At 68.6% G+C, this 9,904-nt stretch overlaps 1 protein-coding gene across 1 annotated transcript; it reads right to left on the reverse strand.

The window, feature by feature from the left end:
* Positions 1-1,842: 1,842 nt before the first annotated feature.
* LOC118160044 (nuclear factor 1 C-type) lies at positions 1,843-9,262 on the reverse strand (the record flags this gene model as incomplete). Its single annotated transcript, XM_035314577.1, has 7 exons — positions 1,843-1,993; positions 5,095-5,279; positions 5,374-5,502; positions 7,720-7,844; positions 8,408-8,531; positions 8,683-8,757; positions 9,103-9,262. Coding segments are annotated over 7 exons (849 nt in total), but the record flags the coding sequence as incomplete, so codon positions are not given.
* Between the last annotated feature and the right edge of the window lie 642 nt (positions 9,263-9,904).

Below are 9,904 nucleotides of genomic sequence, written 5' to 3' on the forward strand. Positions count from 1 at the left end.
CCCCCCCCCAGGTTCCGCACCACCGCCCCACACCCCGAGGCGATTTTGGGGACGTTTTCGCCCTGACAAAGGCTGGGATGCTCCCCAGGACTCTCCCCGTTTGGGGACAGCGGCTGTCCCCAGCGCAGGGGGTGGCAGGGCTGGGGGTCCCTCTAGCCCCACTGCCGGCCCCCCACGGCCCTCCCATTGTCTCCGGCCGCCCCAAGTCCAAGTTCATCCCCGATGACCTCATGTCTGGTTTCCGTTGGCAACGAGACAGCTCGGGGGCCTCCGCTTCCCTTAACCCTTCCCGGCCCCGCCACACATGACCCGAGAGCGCCAGGTCTCAGCCGCCCTGGCCAGGGACGCCGGCGCCTCCTGCGTCCCCCCCAGCCCATCTCCGACGCTCCCCAAACCCACCCCACACCTGCGAGCACCCCAGCACCCAACGCTGCGCCACCGGAGAGACCCCCCCAGGCTAGGGGACCTGCCGTGGGGGGCACGTGGCTGGGGACAGCCCCTCCCCGGACACAGCTTTGCTTCCCCCACCTCAGCTTCCCCACGCAGAGCAACCCCCCTGCCCCATGGCCGGACACACGGCACCTCCCGGTGCTGGACAGGAGGACAGGGACCCCGCGAGCACCCGGCGGTGACCCCCAGGGGGCCGGGGGGTGCCGCTGTGCCCATGCGTGGGGTTGGGGAAACTGAGGCAGGGCCGAGGCCGTGGTCGGCGCCAGACCGGGCACTGCAGGAGGTGCGGGAACCGGGCACCCTGCGTGGGATGGGGACACCCCAAGGGAGCCCGGGGGGGTTCGGAGGTGCCCCAGGGGATCAGTGCGGGGGCTCACCCCGCTTGTTGTGGCTCAGCACCCCGATGTGCCCCACGGCACGGTCGCAGACCCTGAGAGCGCACACCCTGGCACAACACAGCACCCACGGGTGCCCCTGGCACGGCGCCATCCCCACCCCGTCCCGCCGCCCCGGCACACTGCTGCACCCCGTGGGCACGTGGAGGGGTGAGAACCGAGAGGGGAACCTCCCTGGGGTGACCGAGTGACATCACCCCACGCAGCAGCCAGGCCAGCCACCAGCTGAGGCCAACTCGTGTCACGCGTGGGGACCCCTGCCCCAGCCCGCCGGCAGTGCCAGCCGCGCTCGTGCCGGTTCGCGAGCTACGGATTAAAAACTGCCCAGCACGAATTAACGGCATCTGGGCAGGCACACGCCTCGTCTCGCTGTGCCCCAAGCAGCTGGTGGGCACAGCCGGGTGACAGCGGGGTGCCCGCGCCCTCCTGGAGAGGGGACACGTGGACCCCCCCGTGCCCCTCGATGCTGTGGGCACCCAGCTGTGCCGTGGTGGCGCGTGGGGCGCAGCCGGAGCCCGGCAAGGCGCCAGGCGTGGGCACGGCATGGACCCTGGGGCCGTTTCTGGCTGCGAGGCACTGGCAGCACCTGGTGACACGGCACGGGGTGCCTCTGGGGCAGCCCCAGCCCCTTGGGGTCACCGGGAGACCCCCCCTGGCCGGGGCAGAGCTGCCCGTGGTGGGGATGCCACGGTGACAATGCCCACGGTGACAATGCTTGTGGTGGCGGTGCGACGCCCAGAGCAGGGATGCCGGCGGTGGCGATGAGACGGCGGTGATGCCCACGGCACAGAGTCCCACGGCGGCGGTGCCCGCGGCCGCAGCACCACGGCAGTGACACCCACGGGGGCACCCAAATGGCAGTGACGCCCCCTCGGGGGCAAGGCCACAGCTGCGATGCCCACGGCGGCGGTGCCCACGACAGAAATGACCACGAGGGAAACAACCACAGTGGCAATGCCCACGCTTGCGATGCCCACGGCGGCGGTGCCACAGCGGCGATGCCAGGCTGGTGCTGCCTGGGGCGAGGGCAGGAGGGTCCCCCCAGCAGCCCCCCCGTCTCACCTGTGCCTGATAGATACTCCCAGGATCCCTTGGTCCTAATCCCACGAAGGAACGGTTCGCAGGGGGCGTGCCTGGTGCAGAGTAGGCTGGGGAACAAACGAGAGCTCGTTAACGGGGCTGCGGGCGGCACCGCCATCAGCCCCCCGGGCCAGCCCTGCCCGCTGCAGGACGGGGGTCCCGGGCACCCGGAGCCGGTGGCCGGGTGACGTCCCCGGCCCCGCGGGCCATGCCGGAGAGCTGTGCCGCACGGTGCCGCGCGGTGCCCGCCGTGGCACGGATGGGTGCCCCTGTGCCACGCAGGCTCTGCGGCGTCAGGACAGGGGCTGCCGGCGTCGCTTGGCCACATCCCCGCAGCTGGGGGCCGGCGCTGGGACCCCTCTGAGCCCCATGGAGGCCGGGTGGTGGTTGGAGGCCCTGTCCCTCTTGGGGACAGGCAGCACCCCCAGTGCATCCTTCCTGAGCCTGGGGGAGGACTGGCACTGCCCGGTCCCCTGCCCGTGCCATGGCCCCGTCACCGGCCGGGCCATGCCGTCCTGAGCCGTCCCCTCCACGTTGGCCGGGGTTTGATGCATTCACGCCACCAAAACTCAGCGCCCACGCTCCGGCTGGCGGCACCTGGCACCGTGTCTGCTGGGGACACGCGGCCTCACAGGGTCCTGGGGGTGTCCCTTGGGCGCAGTGGGACGGGGACGTTCCGCACCCCATGCGGCGCCACGGTGGCACGGTGTCCCACCGCCGCAGCACGTGCCCTGAGGCAAGCCCCAGATCCTCCTGCCCGAGGCGCTGCAGCCCCCCGAGGAGGAGTGGAGGGGAGCCAAGCTCGTCAGCCACCACTGCTAACGAAGCCTGGCGTCGAGGTTTTTGAGGGCTTTGCAAGCGCTCCTGGACCCCCGTGGCAATGAGAGGACGATGCCCCAGCGCAGAGCCCGGCGCCGCACCGGTCCCCGCAGCACCGCACCGCTGGGGAAACTGAGGCAGGGAGAGGCGAGGAGCCTCCCCCCTGCGCCCACCCTGGGGGCTGCGGCTCTGCTGCCCCGTCCCGCTCCGCCGGCCGCCCGGGAGGGACGCGGGGCTCGTGCCGGTCCCTGGGACCAGCTCCGAGCCCGCCCGGGGGACGTCGGGCGAAGCGCCCGCGCCGCCCTGCCTGAGACCCAGCAAACTCATTGCGTGCATCGCCTCCGGCAGCACCCCGGGGTGGCGAGAGGAGGGGGCCGGCGGGAGGGTGGGCGCCGCGGGGGTGCTTACTGGGTGACGTCGGTGAGGTCGTCCCTCCCTCCGAAGTTGTCGTGGTGGATTTGGTGTCAGGAGAGACGGCCAACCGGGGCATGCCGGGGGGAGGTGGCGGCGCCAGCATCTGCGTGGGCAGGTAGTGGCTGGGCACTTTCACTTGACCACTTCCATTTAACTGGGGACACAACACAGACAAAAAACAAACAGCAAAAGCCATTAGGGAGGCACAGGCGGCAGCGGGGAGGCCGGGCCCCGCGCGGCGCGGAGCATCCCTCGGTGACACGAGTTTGGTGGGTCTCAGAGCAGCCCTGAGAGGACTGCGCCGGCGAGCCCCGGCACGGGGGGAGCAGAGCCACGGAGCGGGGACAGGGTGGGGGCGATGCCGCGGGACCCCTTGGAAGCGGGGAGGGGGCACCTCGCTGAAGCGGCCTCCGAAGGCTCCTCTGCAGCCTCCCCGTGGCGGAGCCTGGTGGAGGCTGCTCCCCCCCTGCTGACCTGGAATCCATCCTGAACTAGCCCGATCCTGTGCCCCTGCATGGGGAAGGGCGGTCACGCCCCTCACCCTGGCATCAGGCCTTGCTGGTGCTGGGCAGGGGGTCCCCAAGACCCTCTGCGTCTGGTGGCGGAGCCAGGGTACGGAGGAGGCGTGCGGTACGGAGGCACGGGGTATGGAGGCACGGGGTACGGAGGCACGGGGTACGGAGGCACGGGGTACGGAGGCACGGCGTGCAGGAGGGACCAAAGCCACCCCTGCCCCTGGCCTTGGCACAAAAGGAGCCCAGCGCTGGGTGCACGGGGTGCGTGGGGTGCTGGGTGCATGGTGCACAGGGTGGGGGGGGGAGCTGGGTGTGTAGTGCGTGGGGTGTGTGGGGTGAGTGGGGTGCTGGGTGTGTGGTCCGTGGGGTGCACAGGGTGCTAGGTACAGGGGGTACTGGGTGCACTGGTACTGGGTGCACTGGTACTGGGTGCACAAGCTGCTGGGAGCACGGGGTGTGGGTTGCGTGGTGTGCTGGGTGTGCAGGGGGTGGGGTTGTGAAGGTTGCTGGGTGCACAGGGTGCTTTGTGCAGAGGGTGCTGGGTACGTGGGGTGCTGGGGACACGGGGTGGGGGGTGCGTGGCATGCTGGGTGCATGGGGTGCATGGGCTGTGGGGTGCATACGGTGCTGGTTGCACAGGGTGTTTGGTGCAGGTGGTGCTCTGTGCACAGGGTGCTAGGCACACGAGGTGCTGGGTGCATGGGGTGCTGGGTGTGCAGGGTGCTGGGTGTGCAGGGCACTGGGTGTGCAGGGTGCTGCTGTGCAGGGTGCTGGGTGTGCAGGGTGCTGGGTGCATGGGGTGCTGGTGTGCAGGATGCTGGGTGTGCAGGGTGCTGGGTGTGCAGGGCACTGGGTGTGCAGGGTGCTGCTGTGCAGGGTGCTGGGTGCACAGGGTGCTGGGTGCACAGGGTGAGGGAAGGCGCAGAGCAGCACGGCGGGCCCCTGCCACCCCGGGGTGACGCAGCAGGACGCGGCGCAGCGGCGGGCCGACGGGTCACCAGCCTCTGCGCAGGCAGACGGGGCACGGCGGGCCCAGCGCTCTGCCAGGCGCGCTCCAAGACGGTGCCTCTCCGGAGACGGTCACATCCACGGCCGGACACCCCGCTGTCCCCCGCGTCCCCAGCCCCAGGTGACGGAGGTCCCGGGGGACTGCAGCCCCATCGCCGGAGAAACGAAGTGCGCCGACTCCACCCACGCACCAAACCAACGCCGACGCTCATCCGGAGCCGCCCAGCCCCGACCACTGGGTGCCGACACCCGGATGCCACCAGAGCCCCCAAACCCCCCTGTGCGGCGGCGGCGGAGCCCCCCCGACACCGCGCGTCCCTGCCTCCGGGCGATGATGCTCAGGGAGACCACGTCCCCTCGGGGGTGCCCCCGACGGCGGGGATGGTGACGGTGACGGGGTGCGGGACCCTTACCGGTCCGGGCTGCTGGTTGGACGGGTCGCAGGCCAGCGAGACGAGATCTTTCAGGGGGTCCTGCGGGTTGAGATGAGGCGGGTACCGTATGGCCGTGTGGGGGAAGTAGGTGGAGGCCGTCTGGGGGAGAATCGAGGTGGTGGGGAAATGCAGCGTGGACGAAGGGTGTGGGCTGCGAGCGATACCTGCGGGACAAAGAGGGAGAGGGGATGGGCGGCGTCACCGGGAGCCCCTTGGTCCCCGAGCCCCGCGCTGGCCCCGCGCTGGCCCTGCACTCACCGCTGTGCACCGCGATGACGGGACGGTGGTGCTGCGTGAAGCTGCTCAGCCGGGGCGAGGAGTCCTGGGGCGACGGGCTGTTGAAGGGCGACTTGTCCATCTCCGTCTTCTTCACGGTGGGGGAGATGCCTGGGGGGGCAGGGGGAGGCGTTACGGCCCGTGCGCCCCCAAAGTGCCCGGCCTTGGGGTGCAGGGCTCGTTTGGGGGGCACCCTGGGGAGGGTGTGCGGGTGCATGAGGGATGCACGGGTGTGAGAGCACCTGGGGGGGTGGGGGTGCACCGGCACGTAGGCGTGCATCACTGGGTACGCACGGGGATCTGTGTGCATGTACGTGCACACACGTGTGCAGGGGGCTGTGCACATGCACCAGCCCCTGTGTGCACCCGTGTGCAGCGTGCATTCGGGTGTCTGTGTGCGTCTGCGTCTGCTTCGGCTGTGTGCACAGCTGTGCAGGTGTGTGCATGCACGTGCACACAGCTCCTCCTGTGTGTGCATGGATGTGTGTGTGTGCACACGTGTGCAGGCGTGCACAGTTGTGCGTGCAGGTGCGCGCATAGACGTGCACACTGGTCTGCAGGTCTACGAGCTCGTGTGTGCACAGGTGTGCGTGTGCATCAGCACCATGCTGTGCATTCGTGAGCGTGCACACGTGCACGTGTGTTCATGCGTGTGCACCGGCATAGCACGTGCACCTGTGTTCAAATTGTGCGTACAAGCGTGCACGTGTGTGCACAGAGCAATGCACGTGTGTGCGTGGGGCCGGGCTCCCCCTCTCCACGGGGCCCGTGGGCCAGGGACACCCCCGCACCTCCTGACGTGGGGCAGGACCCCACACCAGTGCCTGGGGGGCTCCACGCTCGCACGGGGCAGGACACCCCGGTCTCCAAGGGGCCAGGCGGGCGCGGGGGCTGGCGGGTTAATCCCCCCGCAGCTTTAGCTCTGGCCATTTGGCCCAGGCGCCGTTAATGGGTTTAGCCCCGTCTGAGACGCTCGTTTAGGAGGATTTCCCGGAACATCCAGTACGGGATTGCCGTAAAACCCCCGGCCACGGCTGAGCACGTCCCGCCGCCCCCCCGCCACCGCCGGGATCAGGCCACCGTGGCGGACCCCGTGCACGCCGGTGCACACGTGTGGGCATGGCCCCGGCAGCCTCCTGCCCTCCCTCTGGCCTCTGTGGGGCACGGTGTCGGCCCTGGGGGCACAGAGTAGGGCACGGTCCTGGGCACGTATGGAGCACAGCCCTGGTCCACGCGGGGCACAGCCTTGGACCATACGGAGCACAGGCCCAGATCAGGATGGGGCAAAGTCCTCAGCCCATATGGGGCACAGCCCCCGGCCTATTCAGGGCACGGTCCCCAGGCCACATAGGGCACAGTCTCTGGCGTGCACAGGGCTCAGTCCCTGCATGTATGGGGCCTTGGGGGCTGCTGCAGGGCTGGCCCCATCTTTGGGACGGCCCAGCTCCTAGGGAGGGCAGTGCCTGGGGGTCCGACACCAAGGGCTGAGCCCCCAAATACCCAGAAACAACCACCCACAGGAAACGAAATGGAATGAAAACCCCATCTGGGGACAGTTTTTCTCGCATTGCACACACTCCCTTGCTCGGCTCACCCCCCCAAAATCCCATTTATTTGCTTTCTGCCAGCATCCTGCATGCTTTCTGATGGGCTCCGTGCCCCCAGCCCTGCTCCTCAGCACCCCTGCGGCCACGGGATGGGGTCCAGCAGGGTGTGGAGGCCGGGCTGGATCCTGCCCTGTTGCCGGGGGTGCAGGACGGTGGGATAAAAGCGTAGGGGGCTCCGCCGCCTGCAGCCCCGCGAAGGCGCCCTGGGGCGTGGGAGCCGCCGTGCCAGCCCCGCAGCATCGCTTTAATTAGCCCAGCCCGCCCCAGCCCCCCCTTTTTCTTAATGAACAGCTAATTGGGGCTGTCTAGACAGGAAAGGGAAAAAAAAAAAAAAAAAAAGGCAAAGCAAGAAAGAAATCTGTCCGCAGCGAGCGCGGCAGCCGTGGGGCTGGGAGAGGCCAGTGTGGGGCTGGCCCTATAGAGAGACTGTGCCTAAATGGGGGGGTCTCATAATAGCATTATGGCACCTATAGAGAGTCTGTGCCTCAGTGGGGGACCCTACAGCACCCCCACAGTACCTATAGAGTGATTGTGCCTAAACAGGGGGGTCTGTAGCACCAGGGCACCCATAGAGAGGCTGTGCATGAACAGAGGGGCCCACAGCAGCACCACGGCACAGGTACTGCGCCTGTGCTTCCGCAGGGGTGCCCGCCCTATAGCCCCACGACCCGCAGGGAAGCCCCACAGCAGCCCCTAGAGCGAGGCAGCCCCCGGCACCTACCCCCTTCCATGTCTTCTGTCCAGTTGCGGCTGCTACTCGTGGGCGAGTTGGAGGAGGTGTAGTACTCGCCCCCGGGGCTCGTGTCGATGTCATCCTCCATGGAGCCCGACTTGTGCCGTTTGCTCCTGGGGACAGCGAAGGGTCAGGCTGCCCGTGTCCCCTGCTGCCCCGTCCCCCCCTGAGGCACCCCGCGCCCCGGCACCTCGCCGACGTGCTGCCACACAGGCACAACCGGAGCACTATTGCGGCGGTGAGCTGTGCGGGCCCCATCCTGCCCTCGTGCCACGGTCCCCTGCCACTTCCTGACCCGGGGGTGACACAGAGCCACAGAGGGCTGAGCTGTGCCCTGCCCGTGGTGATGCACCCTGAGCCCTGCAGCCGGCAGCACCCAGTGCACCAAAAGTGCAGCTGGGGTGCCAAAACCGTGCTGGGGTGCCCCAAATGTGCCGGGGTGCCAAAACCATGCCGTGATGCCGAAGCTGCTCCGTGGCACGGGGACAGGCAGCCAACATGTGCCCCTTCCTTCGCCCACTCCCCCCAGCCCGTGCCATGGGCACCCATGGGTGCTGGCAGCTGCCGTCGGGGCGCAGCGCACGCAGCAGGACCTGACCTGCCCGCGCCGTCCCACGCGGCGTGGCAGCGTGCGGCTGTGCCCGGGCCGGTCCCGGCATCGCCCCGCGGTACCTACCCGCTGGAGGAGGTGCTGGGCAGCGTCCTCCTCATGCCCGTGCTGGAGGGGTTCAGGTCATAGGCCAGGTGGCCCTGCAGCTCCCCCAGGGAGAAATTTGGCCCCGTGCCCGTCACCACCGGCGCTGCGGGGAGAGGATGGTGTCAGCAAAGGCTCGGCATCACCCTGTGGTGGCACTGGTGTCCCCCCTCCAGCCCACCCCAAAACCCGCCCTGGTGCCACCACGGTGCTGGAGAAGGTTTTTTGTTTGTTTCTGGGGGTCCACGGGCACTCACTTCGGGACACCTGGATGAGCTCGGTGACGCTGAACACCCCCGAGGTCACGAAGCTTTCCTGGAAGTCTGTCGAGTCTGCACGGGAGAGAGGGGGGGGTGCTGAGAGGGAGTGGGGGCCCAGTGCTGCCCCCCACTGCCCCCCACATCTCCCCCGGGCACCCGTGGGACCGGGGGGGGTGGCTGAGCTGTGAGTCCCCCACCCCTTCCTGTGCCTCCCACCCTCAGGGCCGTCCATGCTGCAGCGGCCCAGGCTCTGGTGTCCCCTGTAGGCCCACAGCTGTGGGGTGCTGAGCCCTGGCCCCTCTGCTCCCAAATCCTCATTTTGGCCACAAAGCCACCCAGGACCTGAAGGAGGACACGAACACCCTGTGGTGGTGGCACCGCAGGCACCCCACACGTCCCCGCCGTGTCCCCGCTTACCCAGCGTGATGGGCTTGCTGTCCTCCTGGTCCGAACCGATGCCCGTCCGGGGGCTGCTGCTCTGCTCGGAATCTGCAAGAGAGAAAATCAGGGTGAGCCGCTGGGGAAACTGAGGCACGGGCAGGCTGCCTGTCCCCAGGAGGGACGTGACCGAGCTGGCACGTCACCTGCCACCGGCGGAGCCCGTCCCCTCGCTGCAGGCCCCGCTGAGATGGGGACCAGGCCCCACGGTGCCGGGGCTGGGGACGGCCCCGTGCGGGTTACAGGCGATGCTCCCCGCCACGGCCATACCCTCACCGGCGAAGGGCCGCGACCGGAGGCCGGGGGACCGGCACCATCCTCGGTGACATCCCTGCCCCGCGTGCCCGCGCGTCTTATCTAAAAATACCGGCGCAGACGCTGAGCTCAGCAGCCCCGCAGCCCCGACCCGCTGCCAGCAGCCTTGGGAGCATCCCTCCTCCGAAACCCACCGCCGCGCCCCGGCACACGGAGCACACTTTGAGCGCATCCCCGGTGCCTTGGGAGCCCTTCCAAACTCTTGGCGATAGATTTTTTTTTCTTTTCAAATTTTTCCCCGTTTCCCCCATCCTTCCTCCTCCTCCTCCTCCTCCCACCCCTTGGCCTTCGGCATCGCTCTCGCAGCTTTGGCTGATGCCGGGAAAAGGCTGAGACAATCCAAACAGCGCAGTCAAAACACATCGGCCCGCCGCTGCCAGCCAGCCCGCCGCGGCGTTTTGTTTCTTTCTTTCTTTTTTTTTCATTTAATTCTTTCCTTTATTTTCTCCCCCTTTTTTCTCCCGCG

The sequence above is a fragment of the Oxyura jamaicensis genome, unplaced genomic scaffold (assembly GCF_011077185.1).
Source record: "Oxyura jamaicensis isolate SHBP4307 breed ruddy duck unplaced genomic scaffold, BPBGC_Ojam_1.0 oxyUn_random_OJ73020, whole genome shotgun sequence".
NCBI lineage: Eukaryota > Metazoa > Chordata > Aves > Anseriformes > Anatidae > Oxyura > Oxyura jamaicensis.